Source organism: Raphanus sativus, chromosome 9 (assembly GCF_000801105.2).
Source record: "Raphanus sativus cultivar WK10039 chromosome 9, ASM80110v3, whole genome shotgun sequence".
NCBI classification, from domain to species: domain Eukaryota; kingdom Viridiplantae; phylum Streptophyta; class Magnoliopsida; order Brassicales; family Brassicaceae; genus Raphanus; species Raphanus sativus.
The window spans coordinates 31,317,342-31,340,544 of record NC_079519.1 but is presented as its reverse complement, the minus strand read 5'-3'; the positions used below and the strand labels follow the sequence as shown (position 1 = coordinate 31,340,544).

At 35.5% G+C, this 23,203-nt stretch overlaps 6 protein-coding genes, 1 long non-coding RNA gene and 1 pseudogene across 10 annotated transcripts; 4 read left to right on the top strand and 4 right to left on the bottom strand.

Moving 5' to 3' along the window:
* Positions 1 to 787: 787 nt before the first annotated feature.
* LOC130499591 (uncharacterized) lies at positions 788 to 3,950 on the top strand. Of its 3 annotated transcripts, none has more exons than XR_008938482.1 (8): positions 788 to 1,794; positions 1,865 to 1,976; positions 2,206 to 2,625; positions 2,708 to 2,789; positions 2,878 to 2,982; positions 3,060 to 3,216; positions 3,345 to 3,463; positions 3,537 to 3,950. XR_008938482.1 is itself a non-coding variant. In XM_056993814.1 (3 exons), exons 1-3 carry the CDS (start codon positions 3,198 to 3,200, stop codon positions 3,831 to 3,833), a joined length of 435 nt encoding a protein of 144 aa, XP_056849794.1. In that variant the 5' UTR covers positions 2,808 to 3,197; the 3' UTR covers positions 3,834 to 3,950. The 3 variants fall into 3 exon arrangements, 1 of the variants encoding a protein (XP_056849794.1); XR_008938483.1 differs by having other exon boundaries at positions 2,696 to 2,789; XM_056993814.1 differs by lacking the exons at positions 788 to 1,794; positions 1,865 to 1,976; positions 2,206 to 2,625; positions 2,708 to 2,789 and having other exon boundaries at positions 2,808 to 3,216.
* Positions 3,951 to 5,746: 1,796 nt separating this feature from the next.
* Positions 5,747 to 8,147, top strand: LOC130499590 (uncharacterized). 2 transcript variants are annotated; one of them, XR_008938480.1, is made up of 3 exons: positions 5,747 to 6,528; positions 6,735 to 7,548; positions 7,934 to 8,134. It is a non-coding gene; the product is annotated as an uncharacterized LOC130499590 (long non-coding RNA). The 2 variants fall into 2 exon arrangements; XR_008938481.1 differs by lacking the exon at positions 5,747 to 6,528 and having other exon boundaries at positions 6,539 to 7,333; positions 7,470 to 7,548; positions 7,934 to 8,147.
* A 1,782-nt stretch (positions 8,148 to 9,929) lies between these two features.
* Positions 9,930 to 10,890, bottom strand: LOC130500229 (AT-hook motif nuclear-localized protein 14-like; annotated as a pseudogene).
* Positions 10,891 to 12,632: 1,742 nt separating this feature from the next.
* On the top strand, positions 12,633 to 13,224 carry LOC108824288 (uncharacterized). Its single transcript, XM_018597682.2, has one exon. The coding sequence runs from the start codon at positions 12,713 to 12,715 to the stop codon at positions 13,142 to 13,144; it is 432 nt and encodes a 143-aa protein (XP_018453184.1). The 5' UTR covers positions 12,633 to 12,712; the 3' UTR covers positions 13,145 to 13,224.
* Positions 13,225 to 13,577: 353 nt separating this feature from the next.
* On the bottom strand, positions 13,578 to 14,366 carry LOC108824287 (GRF1-interacting factor 1-like). The gene is given in 2 exon segments (XM_018597681.2): positions 13,578 to 14,029; positions 14,109 to 14,366. Coding segments are annotated over 2 exon segments (438 nt in total). The 5' UTR covers positions 14,166 to 14,366; the 3' UTR covers positions 13,578 to 13,648.
* A 1,653-nt stretch (positions 14,367 to 16,019) lies between these two features.
* LOC108826282 (uncharacterized protein At2g34160-like) lies at positions 16,020 to 17,890 on the bottom strand. Its single transcript, XM_018599669.2, has 5 exons — positions 17,105 to 17,890; positions 16,921 to 16,969; positions 16,595 to 16,657; positions 16,436 to 16,500; positions 16,020 to 16,339 (listed from the first exon to the last, which is right to left on the bottom strand). The coding sequence occupies exons 1-5, from the start codon at positions 17,261 to 17,263 to the stop codon at positions 16,211 to 16,213; spliced, it is 465 nt and encodes a 154-aa protein (XP_018455171.1). The 5' UTR covers positions 17,264 to 17,890; the 3' UTR covers positions 16,020 to 16,210.
* Positions 17,891 to 18,028: 138 nt separating this feature from the next.
* On the bottom strand, positions 18,029 to 19,025 carry LOC108825522 (sec-independent protein translocase protein TATA, chloroplastic). The gene is made up of 2 exons (XM_018598822.2): positions 18,675 to 19,025; positions 18,029 to 18,355 (listed from the first exon to the last, which is right to left on the bottom strand). Exons 1-2 carry the CDS (start codon positions 18,966 to 18,968, stop codon positions 18,221 to 18,223), a joined length of 429 nt encoding a protein of 142 aa, XP_018454324.1. The 5' UTR covers positions 18,969 to 19,025; the 3' UTR covers positions 18,029 to 18,220.
* A 485-nt stretch (positions 19,026 to 19,510) lies between these two features.
* On the top strand, positions 19,511 to 22,099 carry LOC108823738 (uncharacterized). Its single transcript, XM_018597013.2, has 4 exons — positions 19,511 to 19,883; positions 20,791 to 20,985; positions 21,363 to 21,544; positions 21,621 to 22,099. The coding sequence occupies exons 1-4, from the start codon at positions 19,595 to 19,597 to the stop codon at positions 21,945 to 21,947; spliced, it is 993 nt and encodes a 330-aa protein (XP_018452515.1). The 5' UTR covers positions 19,511 to 19,594; the 3' UTR covers positions 21,948 to 22,099.
* Positions 22,100 to 23,203: the final 1,104 nt, after the last annotated feature.

Below are 23,203 nucleotides of genomic sequence, written 5' to 3'. Positions count from 1 at the left end.
ATAAAGCTTACTCATGTTTAGGTCTTCTCCACCTACTCTGGTACTCGCTTGTCCGAGCTCTGGACAGTCACCAACCACGGTGGTTCTGATCTTGGAGTGAAGACGCGGTTGCCGGTAGGTATGACGCGGCGAAAACGTCTAGTCTGGTCTCGTTTGCAAGAGACGGAGGCTCTTACAGATCCGTCGCCGCCGCTTTTAGTCACCGAGACGTGGAAGCTTCTTCAGCCTCGCCGTCGTCGGCTCTAGCTCCTGGGAAATGAAGGTTACTTCAGCCTTGTGTCGCCGGTTTTGTCCCCTTGTCTCTTAGGGTTTTGCCTTTTCTTTTTCTAGTTTTTTATGTCGTTTCGATTTGGATCGTTGGTGGAGATATCGTCGGAGGACGATGAAGCCCACCGGTGGAAATGGTGTGGCTGCATGCGAAGCCTTATCCTGGGTGGTTAGCGGTGAATGGTTGGCGGAGGAGATCTCGAATAGTCGATTGAATTTCTCCGATATTGAGCCTCAAGGGTTTTGAAGGTGTTCGTGGTGAACGAATGGAGTGGTGGAGCTCCGGTGTGGACCGGTGAACGGCGGTTATGTTCTCCGGTGGTAACGAGTTGAGGAGGAGACGCGATGGTCAGAACCGTACGTGCGGCGACGGTGTTCTTCTCTTGATGCTAGGGTTTTCCCAATTTGGGCTCTAGACCTATTTGGTTTATTGTAATGGGCCCGATGGATTCGGGTTTTGTTTTGTAATCGGGTATTGGGCTTTGGCCCTCTTTCTATAAATAAAATATTGACGGAAAAAAAAGATTGATACGCGAGAATAGATGTTACACGCAATTCTCTCTTTCTTTCCCTGTTCATAGACCCTTATCTTTCACAGGGAGAAAGAGACTTGTCTTATGTCTTTTTGATGTAAATACTTCTTCGATCGAAAGATCGATTTGTTTTTGTTCGCTTAGGCGATTGTGTTTTCTGATTAGCGGATTTAGTCTTCGTTTTGACGATTTTTTTTATGTGTTCTTTTCAACCAAAACAGAACTTTTTTCATGATTCTCATTTTATCTCGGTTTCCCTGGTTGAGTATAGTAAACTCCGCTCTTGATAGGATTTTTAGTGTCCTAGCTTTACTTTTTGCATGTTCTTAAAGATTTATTTCGAAGATTCGAGGTTTTGTTTTGTTAGATTTGCTTGATTTTGTTCTTAAACCAGTGTAATATTTCATCTTTCCGATGTTAATCTCGGAGTTTAGGGTGTAAGTTTCTCTTTAAAATGGAATTGAATTGAAGAGATTTCGTAGTGGCTTTAGGCTAGAAAAGTAGTGTCGGGGCCTTTCGAAGATGTCTTGATAATTTATGGCTCTAAGACTATCTCCATCGGTAGGTTGTTGACGGTCTCTTAACATTTTAAAAAAAATAGAAAAGAAAAGAAAATAAGAAAGAGGAAGGCAAAAGGTTCTTTGCTGGGGCATTTTAACATCCGGTTCTAACATTCAAGGAGCAGGTGGGAATATATAAGTGGTTTAAATTTCTTAAAAGCATTAAATTTTAGTTGTACAATTTCAGTTACTTAGGGCATCATTATCAGTGAGACAATTTTTTGTCTTTAGAATCTATTTATATAAAATAGAGTTTACTCCCTCCTGGTTGAGACACCTCAGCATCCAGCCTAGAAACTCGCGCGTCCTGAAGCCGACACGTGTCGAAGGCGGACGAAACTCAGCGTTTCATTTAACGCGTAACGTGATGGGCTTCCTTTGTGCATTTCGGATTTGGGCTCTGAGTCTGGTGTCTGCGTCCGGCCCGAGTAGAGGTGTTTCTCGCTTTAACCCTAATTTCGTCTCTCCCTTTCTCGCGCATGACGTGTGAGTGTCCTTTTCCAGACTGAAACTGGCGGAGATGTAGCTTCGCGTTTATTCCAATTAATTCCATCACCCACTAAGAGTCTTCAATGCGTCGTTCCTAACTCAGGCGGTGTGAAATTTGTATAAATATGTGAGTACTTCTCCTTCCGAACTCATCATCTCTTTCTATCTCTTTCAGTATACTTATTCGTGCTGTTATGGCGAACTCAATGTCAGTCCGTTTCTTCGTGTTTTTTAGATCTGTCTATAATTATCGTGTCTTTTTTTCGTTTCTTCATGTTTTTTTAAGATCTATGTTCGATCATTTCGTCGAATTTCTTATTGTTTTATTGATACTGAGATATCTGCTCCGTTTTCAGTCAACTATAATGCAAACCACCATCAATGCACATCGGCTTCAGAAATTCCGACCAAGACTTGCTGCCGGGTCGATTTATTCGATCTCTGCATTTGACGTGGCTCGGTGTGCTCAGAACTTCAAGCTTACCGATTCCTCTTTACTGATCGTGTCATGGCTACAATCAAACTGGGAAAAGTAATAGTTATTATGTTTTTTTCTTCCTCTTTAACCTCTTTGCGAATGAATACATATTGTTTTCATATTTGAGCTAATTAGTTATTGTGACTGCAATAATTTCTGCTGCAACCCTGCAGTGATGTCTCTGTTACACTGAACCTATTAGACTCTCAAGCTGTTTTCGTTCCATAAAAGCTTGAAGGCTTGCGTGATGATCCAAAGGTGATAGTTGCCACAAACATAAATCCGAAGACGGTTGGAGGTATTATGTTGTTTTATCCCGTATAATGCAATCTGATATTATGGAAAATCACATTTGTGCAACTCTTTAGTATGTTGCGCAGGTCGTTTGTTTCTCAACGCAACGTCTGGTACTCATATTTACTTGGATAAGTAAACAGCTGCAGGGGAATCTTGCTTCTACAAGTAAGCGTAGCTGTTATTGAATGTGTATGCGTACGGTGAGAGGCTTAGGTTACTGACAGTCGTACTTTTGTTCAGATTGGTGGCTAAGGACACTGGTCTTCCATCTGCAGCACCACTGCTAAGGGGATATGCAAAGGTTGAGCCTGTGACAATTCCTGAGCTCAATGATTTTATATCCACTGCCCTGTCACAGGTAATAAGGTCTACCGAGGTGGTGACTAGCTCTCATGTATATATATTTACACTGTGATGTTGGTGTCTAAAATGTAGTAAATTGACTTCGTCTACACTGGGAGGGTCTCTCGCGTTGACACTGACAAGGAGTTGTGTTATGTTGCATGCTCTAAGTGCAGTAGGAAGTTGCAGCGCTCTGTCTCTGCATTAGAATGTGTACGATGCAACAATTTTATGCTGTCGGAGCTCTACGGTATGTGGTAACTTTAGTATATGATAATAGCTATCTCGCATCGTATATACATACATCTCATTAATTACACAACCTTAGAGCAAGTGAAGCTGGTCGGTTGTTGGTAAGATACCCTCCGTTCATTGCAGGCTTGCGTACACTTTCAAAGTCAGATTCACTTCATATAAGTTCACCGCCCATCATCAGACTTTCACCGTGCATCATCAATGAGATTGACCATGCGCCAGCCCCCGACTTCGTCGAGAATGTAAGTAAAATGTTTATTACTCTGTTTCGCTATTAACATAGACATGTATGTATAATACTCTGAGATGTAACAGGTGGGTGATGGCAATGATGTTGACGATGCCCCGGATGGCAGGCCAAGTCATGGAAAACTTACATCCAGCAGTGGCGGTTGTGAGGCATCTAAGAGTGCTGGAAAAAGCCAGTTGGTGATGCGCATAAGACGACTGACACGACTTCCAAGGTGGTCAAGAAGGCCCGTGTTGCTTGAGATGGAGTCCCAACAATTACGTTTTCATGCTCTGGATTTTAATAATGCATATGCTTTTTTATTTACTTTCGCAACTTACCTATCTATGTTTTTGATTTTTCCTTTCTGTTTTTTCCTCTGAATGATCTGAGATGGTTTCAGCAGCCTCCTTAGATACAGTTCTTTAATGTTGGTGATTTCCGTATTATATGTCCTTGACTATCAGTCAAATTCGTATTTTAAGTATTTTTATTTTCTATGTTTGGAAATTTTTTTTACTAGGTTCATGCAACGTTTAATACCTATTAGTTCTAACATGGGGAGATCCGAAATTGTTTTTATATTCTCTAATACCTATTAGTTCTAACATGGGGCTTTATCCCAGATACCATCTAATCCAACAATCTTCCCAACTGAGTCTCTCTACACAAATATGGATCATCTATTCTGGAGAGTTCTACCAAAAATGGATGATCATCATTTTGCATGGATTTTATGGTATATCTGGAAAGGACGGAACAATAAGGTCTTTAGTAATTTGGATATTGAGCCTAGTGAAACACTTAAGATAGCAGTAACAGAAGCAAAAATATGGGAAGAGGCGCAATCGCTAGCCATCTCGGTAATAGAACGGCCAATCCCGGATTTACCGTCAATACCAGGAAGATGGTGTTTCGTAGATGGTTCTTTGAAGGATAAGGAAGTATACTCTGGACAAGGGTGGTACAGTACTCTTCAAGGATTCGCTGGCTTAATGGGGGCAAGGAATGTCCGTGCTTCTCTATCTCCTCTTCATTCTGAGGTGGAAGCATTAATTTGGGCAATGGAGTGTATGAGGAATTTGCATCAATTTAGGATTACATTTGCAACAGACTGTTCTCAATTGGTAAAGATGGTGTCCGAACAAGAGGAATGACCTGCGTTTGCAGCCTACTTAGAAGATATCAAGACCTTGCAAGACAATTTTCACAGCTCAGATATAATTTATGTATCACGCACACACAACTTGAAGGCCGATGGACTAGCACGAGGGGCTAGGACTCAAGCGTCTTTTGTTGTGCACATGGATGAAGAGCCACCAACCTGGTTTACAGAGTCTATATGAGTCTGTAAAAGTCGACGACAAAAAAAAAACCTAAGAACATACCAACGTTTATATGCTTCATAAATTTCTTGAAGAACTTAACCAAAAAATATATTGGTTTAGATTTCATTAAAGGCCTGTTCTTATTGACGACACAGTGCGGCAGCGTCAGCGTCTAAAACTATAAAGGAAAGTTTAGTGCCAGCTCTAAAAGAGGAGGTTTGAGAATAACCGCTGGAGGGTTGGAATTCGCCGCTGGCGACAATTTGGGAAACGCTGATTTTAACAGCGGCGAGAAAAGAACAGAAAAGAAGACCTGCGACTTCGCCGGCGGTAACTCCACGACAACACTCCACTGAAATTTTTCTCTCCCGCTTGTTAAATTGGTCGCTGACGCTGCCGCACTGCGTCGTCAATACGAACAGGGCTTAACTTAAAGGTAAAGATAGATACATTTATCCTTTTTAGCATCTAAATCTACATATTATGATTTTAGAGTAATTATTGATTTGAATCTTTTTTAATATCTTTAACTTATAGTGATACACTATAAGGGATTGTTAATTTCATAGTAATAAAAAATTTAAAAGTCCTGCTTAAATGAATGAGTGTTACTTAATCCGTAAATGTAGTACGACATTTGCTTCATATAATTTATTTGAAAAAAAAATTGGATGATGTGGTTTATTTGATAAAAGTTTAATAAAATGTGTGTATACTTAAATAATCAATTTTAGAAAACAAATTGTAAATCGATTCTTTTTTTACATTATCTAAATCAATAGGTTTAAAATGTATAAAGTATACCAACACATTCAAAAACAAATTTATAAGAATGAAAGATAATTCATAATTTATGTTTTGAATTTCAACTGTAGTGACAAGTATTTTTATTTTACTTACTCTTATAATAAAATATAACAAACACTAAAAATGTTAAATAATTACATTAATGAAAAAATAAAAGCTTTTTATTATTTTATCAACCCTTTGATTTCTGATAAAAACAAAAGACACAATAATAAAAATTAAAATTGTTTAAAGTTTAGAGTAAACTGCATATTTTTACGCGTATATGAAGATACAATATATCTTCTAATTGATCTTCAGCTACTTAACAAAGATTAATATATCATTTTTTCTGATACTATTTATGTGATAAAAATGATATTTTTGTAGTGTTTCATACAAATTTCTTGCAAATACAAACCTAAAATACAAACTACAAAATCATACAAAAATAATAGTCTAGATCACAAATATAGTATATCCCGTCCGTAGGACGGGTCGACCCTAGTAGTTTAATAATTTTGTGTAGTTTAAGGACATAGCTTAGGACTTATCATAATTTCTTGATTATTGGAAGACTTATATTGTCCTTCTCACCTTCTTCGTCTTCCACGCCTCAAATTTCATCTTCTCCATCTCCTTTGTTCTGCTCTTTTCCTTGACCTCGGATTCTCCCCTTTCCCCTCTCTCTCGGCCTCCTCCGCCACCTCTCGGATCCAGACTTCCGCCACTGCCCTCGTGCTCTTTGTCTCCGCATCACTCTCTTCGTCTCCGTCTCCGTCATGGGCTTCTCCGTCACGGACTTCGCCGGATTCTGCTCCGCCGCCGTTTTCTGCCTGGAGACTGGAATGGTTGAGAGAGTAGGGATTAGAGGGTTTGTGACTGGATTGCTCGTGGTCTTCGTACGCAAGCAGTGATAGATTTTGTTGCATCTCTCTCTTTTTTCTGAGACGACACGTTGCAGGTAAGGACGAGCAAATTTGTATTTAAGCTAAGGACGTTCTTGGCTTTATTGGATTTTTTTTATTTTTTTTGGCCAAATAATGGCTTAGGACTTTTGGTAGATAGCTCGATAATCATGGTCTTAGAATATTATTACTTTTTAGTTTAGATACTTATTTTTAAACACTCACCGATGAACATAGTCTAAATCCACTAATGATTCTCCAGCTTTTCTTAATCTAGCAAAGTCCAGATCCTTGTTTATCTTCGGAGATACTAGTGCAAAAGGTTCAAGTGGGATATATGTTTAAGATCGAATTCAAATGTGTGGAAACAGTGATCGGAAATCTCGTATGTTCACCGGAGAAAGATGAGCTTCAGAAGCGTCGACTGTATTGGATTTCCGAAGCGGTACATCATGAGGGTAAAAAAGCCACATGTGTAAAAGCTTATTAGATTGCTTACACGTGTTTGTTTTGCTGTACATTTAATTCCACGAACAAAAATTGTAATTTTTGGACGGCACGGTGATGACTCAGCAGCTGACTCAGATCCGTTAACGGGATTTAGACACCATTTAGGTCAAAGCATGAATTAGCCATTGACATTGTTCTTCAGGTATGTATTTCAAATTGTTTAGGAGTGTAGGCTTGTTTTAGCACGATGATAAAGTACAGATATGGATCTTCCAAGAGTTATTGGTGCAGGCATGGATTAGCCATTTTCCCATCCCCCATATGTACTAGCCCACCGGGCTTTTGATGAAAGAATACGTTGACAAAAAGAAAAGATGTTACACGCAGGCGTTACCAACACGATTTATCAAAGTGCGGATTTATTTTCTTTTATTTTTTCTAAATTGACAAATAATTAGTAAATGTCACATTTTCATATATTTGTTTTTTTATAAAAGACTTAAATTTTTTATCTTTCTTTATCGTGTTTCATTTTAAATGAGTATAGGTCTGAGCACAATATCCGGACCCGAAGAACCAACCTGAACCGACCCGAAAATCAGGGTCCCGAAACGATCAGACCCCGGGTAAATATCCAAATGAGTTCTAAATTGCTATATCCGAGAACCGGTCCCAAACCCAACCAGAACCGAGAACTAAATGAGTACCCGAAGATATCTGAAATGTGAATATATATCTATAATTATATTTATAATTATTTTAATATTTTAAATTAATATTATAAGTTAACTATAGTAGTTATTTTTAGTATTTTAAGTATTTTTGGATAAAATATGATAATTTGGATAAAAATTTACCCAAAAACTGTATATAATGGATATTTTTGGTTTCTTTTGGTTACTTTTGAGTAATTTGGATACAAAAATTTGAATTGAATCGGATACTTTGGTTACTTTGAATATAAATAACCGAACCCGTTTTAGATACTTTGGTTATTTGATTATTTTTCAGGTTTTATGCATGAGAACCGAACCCACCCGGACCCGGAAAGACCTGACTCGAACCCGATCCAAAATTTTATAATATCCGAATGGGGTTTAATTTCAAAACCCGAAAAACCTGATACCCAAAATAACCGATTCGTACCCGAATGAGTACCCGAACGTCCAGATCTAATGGGTATTTATATTTAGAAAATTAAAGTTTATTTTTAATGAATTGATTAAGTTGGTATAACTCTAATAAATTAATTTTATTATGTGGTTAATTTTTTTAATAAAAAAAAATACTTTTAATAAAGATTTATACTTTTCAATGAAAAAATTCAATTTTTTATGATGCTTAAATTATATTAAAAAAGCATAATAATTAAGTGATTAATTTTTGTTCACTACACAAAATATTAAGAATGATTGAAAATAAATTATTTGAACTTAGACAAAAAAAATAAGAATTGGATCTGATTTTTTAATCGGCCCAAATGACCCAAAAGAGATGATGTGGGCAGTGGGCTAGATCCAAAAAAATGACCCAATATAGATTTATTATTAATATTACTTGATTACTCTTAATGAAATATGCAATGTTAGTAAAGAAAAAGTTATTTTTAGTAAAAAAATCAATATGATCCTGTTTTAATAGTATAGATGTACCACAATATTTTTGACAAACAAGATAAAAGGTACGAAACACGATACGAACATTTTTCTTTCTTTTAGATCCACCATTATTACAGAGTGGTACTAGAATTTTATCAAAACCTTGTCCGTAAAATATGTTTTGGTCTATCAAACTTGTCATCATCAACACGTAATACCTGATCTGTAAATCATACGTTTCTACAAGTATAAAACTTGATATAGAATAAACTTGACCAACACATAAACAGTAGAAATAAATAGGAAAATAATAGAATTGTAGGAATGTTTTTCTTTATCAAATTTAACCAGAAACAAATTTGTTTTGTTTTTCTCAACGATAAAAGAAACGGGAAAGAATGAAAAGAAAAAACACCTCATAAATAATATATTCCGGTTTATTTCTTTGGTCACCGCCTCACCGGTTACACCAAAAGAGTTTAAATAAAACAGACCATGTACTTACCAAGGACACTAGGTGCCGTGTAAAACACATGAAGTATTATCAATATTCCTAGTAATCATCCAGTGTTCATAACAAATTGTCGAACAATATTTCAAAAAATGAGCAATTCCTTTTGGTTAAAAAAAACTGATTACAGAGGAAAAAAGAACCAAAAAGACTGAAGGGAAATAGAATCCAGCAAAGGATGTGAAGGTATAATCAGAGATGGGCAAATAGCGGATATCCGGAGTTTTAAGGATATATGTGATTTGATTCACTCCGTACGAATAATCAAATTTTTTGATCTGATCTGGTCCGTAATTTTTCAGATATCCGAAAAAATCAGTATATTTTATCGGATATCTGATTTGATCCGTCGATCCGGTAAAAAATAATAAAAATATTTTTTTGAAAATATTAAAAGAAAAGGAAAATTTATAATATAAGTAATAATATTTCATTACAAATTATGTAAAAATTACATTCTTTTAAAAAATTAATGACAATATAATTAATTTATTTGATAAAATAACTAAAAATATATATAGAGATATAAATTATATATAATTTTATATATGTGTATATGCATATGTACATTATGGATCAGATCGGATATTTTTTTTAAATGAGTATTTGTGATTTGCTTCTTGTTTGACGAATATTGAATTTTAGTATTTGTTTCGATTTGTAAAGTTACAGATATTCGGATTTTTCTGATCGAATCGGAATGAATAATGGATCGAATCAAATTTGACGGATATTTTTCCCACCAATAACTATAATATTAACACTGTACCAAAGAACAAAAAGCATCACTGTTTTCTTCCGGCCTCTCTCACTTTCTCTCTGGCATATGAAAAAAAAAAATCCATTAATGTAACCAAAGATGCCAAAAGATAAAAAAAAAACGAAACAAAATATATAATTAGCTTTTCTTACCTGACAAATCATACCCCCGTTCAGAGGGCGGAGCATGTGTCATGTGCATGCTCTGAAGTGGTTGCATGAGCATAACATGAGATGAGCTCCACCACTAGTCATAGAATGATGCTCTCCGTTTGAATGTTCCAAAACAGGATGGTAGCCATGCAAAGATTCTGTGCCAGAAGGAGAAGGTAACATGTTTCCAATTCTCAACTCATCATCTCCTTTCACGCCATTTCTTCCATCCTTCTTTCTCTCTAGCTGAAATGTCCCAAGAATCACCTGTAAGGAAAACCGGAGACAAGCTTTGTGGAATTAAGCAACGGGCCAAACGTTCTATTCACATGCAAATGTTTTTAAACTTAGTGATAGTTGGCACACGTGTAAATCGAACTTATAAGACAAGAGGAAAGGTACCTGAGCTGGACCAGGAGCTTTTAAGAGTCCTCCAACTCCTCCACCGAAGATCTGACCATCTACAAGGTAAACAAACGCTACGGCCACCAGTTTTACCAACATGCTCGCCCCGAATATAAGATCCACTCAGTGAGAGTATTTCATACTCACCTCGCCAGGAGTTATATTAACAAGGTGCGGAGTGAAAATCTGCCCACTTTTCCCTGTAACAAATGTGAAAAGCTCGAAAAAATGACAAGTACAATACACTAAGGTAAGCCAGTAATCAATTGATCACAGAAACTGGCTTGACTCTTTAACATGAAAACATCAGCCAAGACCAGATCATTGTTGTTGTACTACACTGCCACAAGTTTTCATGGAAACAAAGGCAATTAATCTTAAGGCGTGACGTACTTCCTGGGACGCCCTCTCTTTATTGGAGAAGTCGCAGCAGAAGACGGAACGGAGTGAGGGTAAGCTGCGAGAGAGGAAGAAGACCCGTCGTTAGATGGTGATGGGAAGTTACCATTGCTGGTGGTCGAATGGATGGTAGCAAAGAGCATTTGTTAACTTAGCAAAACTTCTGGTGCTCCTCTGAAAAAAAAACATGTTCAAATTAAACTTTAATTTTTTATACTTTACACTATAGTTCTTTGTATTGTAAAGAGTTAATTAAATCATAGACAAAAAATTGCAATAAAATATATAATAAAGTATTATACAGCAAAGATAATACATCTAATAGCATATTATATGTGTCTAGAAATAATAGCTTTTGTAAATTAGAAATTAAAACTTGTTGGAACTTTTTTTTATTTTCGTTAGTTGAATATAATAATTTTGTTTTGATATAATTCACTTTATAATTTTATAGACCAACTGTACGTACCTTATCATCTAACACAATCTACCTAGAGCAAAAAAAAGTTTCTGGTGTGAAGGCATTACATTTGAAACATTGTCATTGTTGATTTGTCAAAGAAGGTCACTAGACTCACTAAAACAAATTGTTCAGCAGATAAAACAAACAATTAGTTCGAGAGACTTGTTATCTTCTCACTAGCAGCCAAATCCACAAATATAAATGAAAGATCGTAAGTGGTAACTAAGCATTTCGTTGCTCATGCATAGTATGCGATTGGACAGCAAGAATGTGATATTATTAGTGACTAGAGACTATTGGGTGATCATGGATTTAAGAATTTTGAATAAGATGGGGTTTATAGCTTCGTGGCATTTTTTCTATATTAGAACACTGTTGCTTTGCTGGTAATCGCGGAATGAACGGTGGGAGTGAGAGTTAAACTACAGTGCGTTTCTAACAGTTATTCTCTATATTTTATATTAAGTTTTGTTTTAGATTTCTTTACAAGGATTAAAAAATCATTTAATTTTGTATACTTTTTATATAAAAACATTATTACTTATATAACTATTCATATTTCAACCAATAGAAAAATAAATATGATAATAAAATTAATTAATCTGAATTGAAATGATAAAATGACACTTATTTTGCAATGAAAAATTTTCTATATAATTACACTTAATATAAAATGAAAGGAATATAAAAACATATAGATAGATAATATATGTAGAGATTTTTGTTATTATTGACTACGACGTGATGCGAAGTGGTTAGAAAACATTCAAAGCCATAGTATTTTTGTCCAACTGTACATATAGTCATTTATTATCACTCACCAGTCACCAACAACTATTAATTATCACTACCAAACATATATCCGAATCCAAGTGGACTAAGATAATCTTTATCATATTTAATATTGATTAGTAGTTATGCTTGCTTGACCAAGTCTCATTTTTCATTTGGATTTGGAACGAAAGGCAGAGTCCAAGAGGACTTTCACATCCGATAAATACTTTGAAGTCGTTTTGGCTAAGAAAATCTCGTTACTTGAGTCAAATAGTCATCTAGTGCCAGAGATTCGCCACCGGTCTACGCTCATTTTATTTTCATTTTGAATTCTACAACTATTAATGAAAAGGTCAGCTTGGAGCCTTTAAAATTTCGTAGCCGCCTCTGAGTTAAAATAATGCTAGCAAGCAAGAAATGAAAACTTAAAGAAACACCATTTGTGTGTTTAAAAGACTAATTCAACTCGTGTTCAACCAAAGAAAACACTAATGGTTGTAGTTACCTTTTTGCTCGGTCAAGATTGGATGCAAGTCAAAGCGTTGGGGCCAACATTACCCACTAGAATGATTGACATCATATTATATGACAAATTACCAAGTTGTGGACCATTAACCGTGCCTACTTATAAGTGCGCATATTAAACTCGAGAGACCTCAAACCACGATTTAGAAGCAGAACAAACAAAAAAACAAAAAAAAACAAAGGCAAAAAAAGAGTAAGAGAAGATGGAGAAGCAGTTGGATGAAACCGTGGAGACTGCTCATGTGGAACGAGGCATCCGAGAGTCATCACCCGAGAAAAAGAAAGAAAAATCCCATAAACATAGAGGAATATTCCACCTCCACCATCACTCAAAAGATGAGAAAGAGGAAGACAAGAAGAAAGAGGGATCAAAGAGAGAGAAGATAGCTGCAGCGATGGTTGGTCTCGGAGCCACCCTCAAGAAGATTAAGCCTAAGGGCCGCCATGGAGGCGGTGGGAACCAGGAAGGAGGAGGAGAAGAGGAGGAGGAAGAAGAAGAAGAACAAGAAGAACAAGAGGAGGAAGAAGAAGAAGAAGAAGAAGAAGAAGAAGAAGGAGATGATGGTGGGGATGAAGAAGGGGGAGGCAAGTTTAGTGCTTTCATTTCCATGATCGCTGAAGCATTTGAAGAATAAGATTCTATCTTGTGTTCGTTTTGTTTGCAAATTTTAAAAATGTGATGTTCAATTACAAAATGGAGAAACTTAAGTGTTCATTTGCTGTAGCTAGCCAATTTGCAAAAAAAAAGAAAGAAAGAAAAAACTAAACTAAGCTCAGCTCTTGAGTCAGAAGAGATCGCATTTGTATGATCTGTAACTTGAAACTTGAATATCCTGAACAACCTAATGAGTCTGATTCATCTTTCATCTTTCCTTAATGTTCTCTTAATCATTTTGTGAGTTTTCAGATTTCTATAATCTGAAGTATGTTGTTACAAAGGGTTATATGATAATAACAAAATGCATGCCTGACTGAATTTGTCATGGTTTTCGGTTAAAATCGGTCATCAACCCAACCACTAAACTGGACTAATGTCGGTCAATGATCTCCAAAACTCTCGTTAAATAAAAGGACACACATTAACTTCAAACTCTTACTATTACTACTACTTCATCATTTAAATTCCTTGTACCACACTCTCAGTTCCCATCATCTGATGATTTCAAGTAAAGGGTTTCTTCACCATCCCCTGAGCTTCCTCCTCTGCCTTCATCACTTCCCATTTCCGGCTTCCCACGGCCAAATTCATGAAACCCACCACCAGCCTCTCCCTGAAGAATATGGAAACCGCCGCTTCCTCCTCCACTACTTGAGCTCATCCCCAGCTGGCTATGGTGAAATTGCTGATGCTGAAGCGTTGCATAAGGCTGGTGCTGCTGAGCATACATCATTGAAGATCGAGCCGCCATTAGAGACTGCTAAGTCATCTGCTGCTGCTAAGTTGCCTGTTGCTGCTGCAAATAGTGTGAGTGTGACCCTCCTTCTCCCTGAATCAACCCACCACCAGTAGAAGAACCATACTGCAATGTATACAAACCAACAGTACCAATGAGTTTGCTACAATTTAAAACATTAAACTTGAATACTTTTATGATTTACCTGGCTAAGCACGCTTGGAGGTTGAGGCTGAGAATCTGCAATAGCAGCTAAGTACATTAGGTTGCGTTGAAGCCTTGCCTGGTTCCTGTAAGCATGAAGAAATAATATTAGAAAAAACAAAATTTATTTACATAATAATATTAGTTTGTTTTTGTTATTTATATTGTTTCAATAATAAATTTAAAGATGTCAAAGCATATCAGAAATATTTCAAAATATTTATTTGTTATTCTTGTGAATGTATATATTTAAATCGTTGTGGAGAGGGGAATTAAAATATTTTAACAACCTAGTTTAAAAATATATTTTTGATTACATAAGTTAAATTGTGGAGATATTAATGTTTGTTCTTATAAATAATATTACTTATAAATAAAATAATTAATAAACGTCTCACTTAAATTTTTATCATGATTTATTTTACATTAATTTTACCACAAATCAGGCGAGATTGTATGGTAATTTTGTTATAAATATAAATTCATAGACTTAAGGATAATATTAATTATATTATATAGTATTTTAAAGTTTTATAAATAGAATCAACAAGGTCTAATTTTGTATTTTTATTTTGATAATAATGATAAAAATAATAAGTAAAGGAGTAATATTTGACCAAAAAAGAAAAGTAAAGCGGTAGATTTTCCACCGCTATCATAGTATTTATAGATAAAATCATTCTATTGTTTTTCTCTTCTATTTATAGAAATATATTGGAATAAAACACAGCTCTATTATAGAGTGTCTCTATTTTAGAAGTAAAAATATTAGAATACATCGTATATAGTCTAAACAAAGCAGTAGTATTTGACCAAAATATTCTTACATGAACTTTTTTTTTTCTTTTGCAATTTGTTTGCTTTATTTGAATTATTAATAACCAAAATATTGGAGAATAATGAAACTGGTAAGTTATTGACCTACCTACCTGAGAGATTCTGAGGTTAGATACATGTCCCTACCTACCACAATTTACCACTAACAATAAATGAATAAGTTGGAACAACGTTGAAGAAAAATATGTGCGTCGGTCTTGTAAGACCGCTTCTATCCAAATGACACTTCTTGTCAGTTGTGCAGATTTATGACAGTGATTTTGAGATTCGACCTGCTTTGCAATATACAGTGAAAATAATAAATGTGGTAAGAACACTTTCAACCACGGTATTCAATAGTCTTATAGGAAAAGAAATGTTCTGATACTTGCGTCGGTCAGAAGAACCACATAAAAGATTATGGAGCCTCACTGATCATGTTCGTTTGTTATTTCACTGCAACTATTTTTATAACGAATATTTAGATAAGCAGTGACCAATAATTTTAATTGTTACTCGTTAAGATTAACTATTGTATTTTGACCGAGTTGTTACGGCCATCAAACTCTTTTCCGTTCTCCCTTCAATAGCATCCCTCATAGATTTCTCATCCTTGAAAGTAACAAACATAAATCATTGCAATCTAGATAAATAAACAAGATTCTCAAAGTAAAACCCTATAACCCGAATCACATCCTTTGCAGTGTAGTTTTATACTCCATCTATCTTATTTTAATTATCGTTTTAAATTTATGTACACATAATAAAAATATTTAATTTTATACTTTTCAAATAAAGATATAATTCTTAATCATATATTAATCAATAGAAATAGATTAAAAATATTGAGAATCATATATTTGTATTGAAATATTAAAATTACACTTATTTTGAAATAAAATCTCTATAACGATAATTAAAATGAAACCAAAAGAGTATTTTGTTCAACCAAAATAATTTGTGTAAACTTTTTGAAGAAAAATATGAACTAGATATAAAAAGGCAAAATATTTAATCAGCAGAAAGCTATGAACTAGAATATTTAGGAGTACAACAAATATTCACCTTTCAGGCCAAATTCACGTGGCAAATAAGTATACGAAATATGATCAACATAACATTTCATTGTCCTTCTCCAAAACGAAAAAAACATTTCATTGTCTTTCCATAAAATATAACTTTTGAGTTAATAATAAAGCATTCTTTGTTATGTGTCGTCGCACAAAACAGTTTGCTTGTTATAGTTATAAAGAAAATGATACTAATCCTCGAAATATGTTTAGTTGGTCACTCATTCTTGCCTTCACGAGCTTCAGCTTCTACTGGTTTCTCCCCCATATTCGCGACCGCCTCCTCTTCCGCCGCTGGAGTCATCAGAGAATCAAATTTATCTGATTTCCCCAACACAATCTCAATCTGTATATGTCAGAAGAAAAACGATGAAACGGACAACACATAATTAAGTTTTTAACCTAGCAATTGGAGACATCTGAAAGAAAAGAGAAAACTGGCCTTTGTCTTCTGAACTATTTTCCCTTTGATCTCGTCTTTCATTCCCACTGTCGATGTCAGAACTCCTGTTTTGTTTGTATTACACAAATGAAAATTTCAAGAAACCAAACACAAAGAAGGAGAAACAATATGTTAATGAAGATCAAGAGAAATGTTTACTCTTCTCTGTTGCAAGCCCATTGTTCTTCAATATTTCTGAGATGGTAACCACTGTTGTGATTGCTGCACATACTCGAACGTATTTTAAACATGCAGAAACAAAGGGAGATAATTAAAGATTAAACAAAACGGTTATGAACACAATTGTATGAAACATCCGATTTGACCTCTAAATTCTTTTAAACTAATATACAATTAACTTTTTATTAAGATTAATTAAAAATGATATTTAAAAAACTAATATACAATTGTCAAAAATATTATTAAGATTAACTTAAAATGCTTATAGTCTCAGAAATATCAGATCCGACCATGTTGAAACCTACCCATTCCAAGTGCAGAAAGCTCAACCTCGTTGTGTTGTTGAATGTACCTCTATATTAGACCACACACGAAAAAAAATGAAAACCTACTCAGTTTATTCATTCACTAGATTCATATATAAACTGGGTTACTTGAAGTCCAAGAAACCGTTGTTGTGATAATTAACGAATATAGTTTTGCACTTACCTTGGCGAGATTAACGTAGAAGAACAAGGGTTTCTTGGTGTTAGAAACTTGAATCCTGTTCTTCTTTTGAGTTTCTGCGGCCGTTGTTGCTGATATGATGAGGTTGCTCGCCGGAGGTGTAACCGGTGCATGAATCGGAGTTGCTATTTCCATCGCCATTTAATCTCAACTGCGATATCACGATCTTTTGATTTTAACTAAACTTTTCTTTTTCCTTGGTAAGTGCAAGCATTTGTATATAGCGCTTTGAGGCGATTGCTAGAAAGCTAATAGAAAGCTGACGAGTGTTCCTCGCCGGTTTGTTCGTTGACCGAGTACGAGAGAAAAACGGATCATCTCCGTTTTCCAAGTTCCAAGTATATGCTTCTTTGCATTTCTCACACATTCCATAAATATTAGTATTATTTACAAAAACTATGTAAATCGTAAATAAAATAAAAGTGGATGTGATCAAATGAATGAAGTACATAAAAGTAGAATAGATTTATTTTAATAATTTCTTATTAAATTTTTTAAAAAATGTTTAGGAATATTTTGTGTATTATTGATGAAATGGCCATTCCATAAGTAAATGTTTTTTTTTTTTTTTGCGTGTGAAAAATCTATGTAAATAAGCCAATCCAATTGTACAGTGTATAAATAAACAGAATAAGAATTGATTAGAGCAACAATATGGTCCTTGAAGACTTGTTAATGATGAATAGAGGAAGCCCTTTCTTATTCACATACTACTGTTTGCATATGAACTTTTGATATATGGTTATGGATTTGATGGTTACGGTGAAAAACATATTGAAGTATGCTTACCTTATATCACTTTTTACATGTAAGGATCGAAGCTACCTCAGTGAATAAATCATGTAGACAAATTACTCTTGTGCTACAGATTGGAATTGTATTGTTTTTTTTTTCTCAGTTCTAGAATGTTGGTCTACTGCAGAGTTCTTTCTTTCTTCTTAAGAAGAATAGCTTGATAGATTCAAACACCACGGAGCCAATTCTTACAGAAAGACTACCCTGCTTCCTTCAAAAAGAAGGTATTTGATCTAAAACTCATTTCACAAACCCTTGTAGCTACATGAAAACAAGCAAAGCCAAAAGTCTCATTCATCATTGTCATACATTGTCCTTGGAGCTTGACGAAACCTCAGTTTTTTCCTCTGCCTTGTTGCTCATTGATACGGGAGTAGATGAGTCAGCAACAGAATCTTCAGGCTCGGTCTTTAGCTCAGACTCAAACTCTTTTGCAGCCTGCATCATTACCAAAACAAAAAACCCACACAAGAAGTTCTTCATCAATGCAAGACAAAACCTAAAAGGAACATATAACATACAAGTAGAAGCTAAGTATCTTTGAGACGAACCAAGAGCCATAACAATAACCAGCAGTGTTCTATAATTTAACATGGATTCCAACTATAATTAATAAGCTTTTCACATGCGTATTGTATTATTATTATTTTTTTGATTCAATTGAAAAAAAGATCCCATCAGAAGCTAAAACTGAAATTTTCAAGATTCCAAAATTTGATCAGTTTTTTTTTTCTTTTTCTAATGAGCAGAGAAAAACCTGTTGAAAGCTCTTGACGGTCTTGCCAATACTTTTACCGATCTCAGGAAGCTTCTTGGGTCCGAAAAGCAAGGCAGCGACGCCAGCAATCACAGCAAGCTCAGGGACACCGAGACCAAACAGGGCATTACAAGTGAGTGCCTTTCTCGGTCGGATTCCTCTCGCCACCAGAGACCGGGTGGTGTTTTGTCGGGTCGTTACTGTGAAGCAGTTGGAGAATAAGGAAGAGCGAGATGAGGAGAGAGGCAGAGAAACTGGTGGGGGAGAAGATAGAGTCACAACAGATGTCGCCATTACTACTGCTCTAAACTTTTTTTTTCCTTTTTCTTTTTTTCTTTTCTGGTTCTAGTGCTATCTCCTTTTTTCATTTTATCCAGATATTCAGATTCTCGTCTAAAATAAATTAGAATAAAAAATAAACTCTAATTTTTTTTTCAAACATACCAGTTCTAATTTTTTCTCTTCTAAGAATGCTATAAATTTAACATCAGATTAAAACTCAAAACTCCTTTTTAAATGGAAAAAGATATAAGCTTTTGAATTAGAAAGACATTAGTGTCTTATTTTTGTTTTATTTCATGAATAATATTGAGAATTTAGAACACCGTTGGTGAATTTTTTACTGATTAAAAAAAAACTAAAAAAATGAAGAAGAAAAGAATAGTTTAAAAAAAAAAATCGCAATATTTGTGAGATTTTGGTCAATAGTTTTAAAATACAAAAATATTTCGTCTTTCACATGTGAGCTGTGTAGCAGCCCATTATATCAGGCCCATAGTACTTCCCTAGTATCGGGCCTTATCTATAAGGTTAAGAACAGCGAGTGAGTCAGCGTTTCCGTTGACTAAAAAAAAGTTAAAAAAACGGTTTTTCACCGTCACCTAACCTCTCAAGTCACATGTGATCTCTCTCTGATCAAAATGTCGAACGCGGGATTGACGATCTTCGACGGCGCTGCCCTCAGATCCATCGATCTCAACCCTCCGGAGCTCGAGCACGGCCTCACCGGAGCTCAGCTTCTCAAGATCTCCGAATCCAAGGTCTCCGAATCCCTCTCGGGGCTCTCGCTCCCGCCGCACATCAAAGAAGCTGCGATCTCCCGAGTCTCCGAAGGAGACGACATCAGTTTCCGACGTACCGAGTTTAATAGACAGCAAGCGACTGAGAAACTCGGAATGTTCGTCTCCGCCGTCGCCGATGCTCTTGCAGGTACCGGATGCGGATCATCCCTTTCCCTTCACACTATTAGTGTATTAGCGATTGAAATTTCACTCCACGAATCGTATATGATGATCAAATAGAGATTTAGGCCGGAAAGGATCATGCGATACCTGTTGTGTGCGTTGATCATGGAGGAGTATAGCCTACGTTCCTGTCCTGAGATTCAGAGGGATAGATTCTGAGGGATATAGATAATTTAGTAAAAAACTTATATATATATATATATATATATATATATAAAAATTTAGAAAAATTCAAGGATTTATATATAAATTTTTTTACTAAAGTTTTGGGGATCATGGGCCAATGCTTCACCAGCCTATGCTCAGGACCGACCTTGTTGTTGAAAGAAGGAGAAAAGGATTTGGGTACAGATTGATTGAAGCAGATGCGTGGTCTCAGTTCTGATTGTATAGGGATGTTTTCTTAAGCATACACCAGTTGTGATCTCAGTTCTCTGATTGTAGAGTTATATTTTCTTACAAATACACCAGTTGTGGTCTCAGTTCTGATTGTTGAGTGATGATATGTTCTTACAGATACTCCATTTGTGATCTCAGTTCTGATTGTAGAGTGCTATGTTCTTACAGATTCTCAAGTTTTGGTTGTAAAGTGATGTTTTCTTACAGATACTCCAGTTGTGATCTCGATTCTGATTGTAGAGTGATTTTTTTCTTACAGATACTCCAGTTGTGGTTTCAATTCTGATTGTAGAGTGTTGTTTTCTTACAGATACTCCAGTTGTCTCGTCTCAGTTCTGATTGTAGTGATGTTTTCTTACAGATAGATACTCCAGTTGTGGTCTCAGTTCTGATTGCAGAGTGATTTTTTCTTACAGATAGAAGACCCACTTGTGGTTTCAATTCTGATTGTAGAGTGATTTTTTTTATTACAGATACTCCAGTTGTGATTTCAATTTTGGATGGGATTACGTTGAAGCTGATTTTGGAGGATGAGGATGATTTTGCAATGTTGGCAGAGAATCTCTTCACTGATTTGGATGAAGAAGATAAAGGAAAGCTTCCCAAGAGCCAGATACGGAAAGCTCTTTCCCTCATGGGTGTTGACATGGGCGTCCCTCCACTCTCAGGTTTCTTCTTTCTTTCTTTTGCCTTTTACAGTTACCTTCTTGAGCAAGTTCATGGATTTATTATGTGATCAGCCTTGATCACATAATAAATCCATGATCAGCCCTGATCACATAATAGAAATCAAGCCTCTTTTGAAACCAGTTTTTAGCAGTGACTATTGTGTTTAGTCTAATGCAAAATCAACCTCGTAAATGATTTACAAAATTTTTAGTTTTCATGTATTTATTTATTCCATAGTTTACTCCCATCTCACGTGATCAAAGTCAACCCTCGTATAGTATGTCATGATGTATTTCTGATTCTGCATTCTCCAACTTTTCCTTTCCCACTTTGAATCATTTCGTTCATACCCTCAGCATGGTTTTGTTTGGAACAGACTTTCCCATCTTAGATGACATCATTAAGAAGCACGATGCTGATGGCGACGAAGAGCTAGGACAAGCACAGTTTGCAGAGCTACTACATCCAATTCTACAAGAAATATCAGAGGTCCTTCATGAGAATCCAATCACCATCGTCCAGAACGTCGAGATCTTCAATGGGTCAAGGCTTCGTAAGGTTATTAGCCCCACACTCTTCTTTGCTTATAACTAGCATGGATCTTTGAACAGCTCGATCAAATTATTTTTCTCAGATTCTTGCAGACGAGAAGACACTCAAATGTCTCGTAGAGGAAACGGTTCTTGAAGAGTCTACCGGGAAAGACAACCAAGGAAGGGCGGATCTTATAAAGAACTTGATGATAGAGAAGGGAAAAGAGTTGGGATTGCCTCCGTTATCTTCAGAGAGCGAATCAGTGGCTCTTCTCTACGAGACAATACAATCTCAGTTGACTAAGAGAGACAAAGAAACCTCTGACGCATCCACAGAAGATGAGTTTATGGATGCTTTAAAAGATATACTGGGGAAATTTGCGGAGCTGCTCGAATCCACACCGGTATATTCTGCTACCAGTCTCTAGATTCTCGTAATTTTGAATTTGAGTTTATATTATTGTATATGTGAGAATTTGAGTCGTAACCCTGGTTGTCCCTGCTATTTGGTCTGATTGAAATTATTGCTGAACATGGATGATATATGATTTCAGCAGTTAAGTGTTGGCTACTTTTGGAATCTCTTTAGATGTATATTTTGAAGTTATGTCATAATAATATAGATCCATAACCAAACCAAAAATACTAGCTTGAAAAGGAGAGTGCCACGTGACTCAAGAAAACGCTTTGAATGTTCTTCTATGGCTCAACAAGTCTGGGCACTTCCGCATGTTCAGTTACCGGATATAGGGTTCTATGGTTCTCTCTATGAGAACATGTTTCACTTACAGAAATGTCAAAACAAATCGATGTCTTAGAAAGAAATCAGACAACTGGCACCTTGGATTCTATGAATATTATGGAAGAACAGAAACAACTTTTTATTTGAACGTATAAAATTTCTGTCAAACGAAATAGTAGAAAAAGGTTATGATGATGCACAATATTGGCTGATAGCACAAAAAAATAGACACGAATGCGAGTAATACTATACAAACAAGCAAAAAGTAAATGGAACCAGCGAGAGGAAAGCTAATATAAAGTGTAACATAGGATTTTCTTGGTCGAAATCGAAAACCATATCGAGGCTTCCTTGGTGGTACAAGATAACTCAGTTTTGGATCTATTTCATAGTCACCAATCATCCCTCTATCATGTTTTGATCCGTAAGTTAAGCTGAGAATGGGAGAAATCAACTAACATTGTATAATTGATGTACCCTGTTTTGATCAGTTGTGGAGCCACATGTCAATGGAAGTTATTCAAAAAGAACAAAAAAAAATTGGACTTACACATATGAAGTAAATTTGATATATTTAATTCCACAATATTAGTTTTTTTTTGTAAAGATTTCTTTGACTAAAACATAGCAGTAACCTGCTCACCAAATCAATAACCTGACTTGTTTGTCAATGATATAAAAGGGAAACATTTCTAATTAAGATTCAGAATCAATAAATTGGACTTATACATATGAAGTAAATTTGATATTTTAATTCCACAATATAAGTTTTTTTTAAAGATTTCTTTGACTAAAACATAACAGTAACCTGCTCACCAAATCAATAACCTGACTTGTTTGTCAATGATATAAAAGGGAAATATTTCTAATTAAGATTCAGAATCAATAATTAGATCACATAAATTTATGGCCATCTGAAAATATATCAATTGACCATACCTT

What these genes read in the sequence shown, in the direction of transcription:
- LOC108824288 (XM_018597682.2), top strand. Translation starts at nt 12,713, where the DNA reads ATGGAGAAGCAGTTGGATGAAACCGTGGAGACTGCTCATGTGGAACGA.
- LOC130499591 (XM_056993814.1), top strand. An exon ending in CCCCCGACTTCGTCGAGAAT is followed by an intron (nt 3,464 to 3,536) that starts GTAAGTAAAATG and finishes GAGATGTAACAG; the next exon opens with GTGGGTGATGGCAATGATGT.
- LOC108823738 (XM_018597013.2), top strand. Translation starts at nt 19,595, where the DNA reads ATGTCGAACGCGGGATTGACGATCTTCGACGGCGCTGCCCTCAGATCC. An exon ending in GGGCGTCCCTCCACTCTCAG is followed by an intron (nt 20,986 to 21,362) that starts GTTTCTTCTTTC and finishes TGTTTGGAACAG; the next exon opens with ACTTTCCCATCTTAGATGAC. An exon ending in ATGGGTCAAGGCTTCGTAAG is followed by an intron (nt 21,545 to 21,620) that starts GTTATTAGCCCC and finishes TATTTTTCTCAG; the next exon opens with ATTCTTGCAGACGAGAAGAC.
- LOC108825522 (XM_018598822.2), bottom strand. Translation starts at nt 18,968, where the DNA reads ATGGCGACATCTGTTGTGACTCTATCTTCTCCCCCACCAGTTTCTCTG. An exon ending in CCGTCAAGAGCTTTCAACAG is followed by an intron (nt 18,356 to 18,674) that starts GTTTTTCTCTGC and finishes GTAATGATGCAG; the next exon opens with GCTGCAAAAGAGTTTGAGTC.
- LOC108826282 (XM_018599669.2), bottom strand. Translation starts at nt 17,263, where the DNA reads ATGGCGATGGAAATAGCAACTCCGATTCATGCACCGGTTACACCTCCG. An exon ending in GCTTTCTGCACTTGGAATGG is followed by an intron (nt 16,658 to 16,920) that starts GTAGGTTTCAAC and finishes GAGTATGTGCAG; the next exon opens with CAATCACAACAGTGGTTACC. An exon ending in AAATAGTTCAGAAGACAAAG is followed by an intron (nt 16,340 to 16,435) that starts GCCAGTTTTCTC and finishes TGACATATACAG; the next exon opens with ATTGAGATTGTGTTGGGGAA.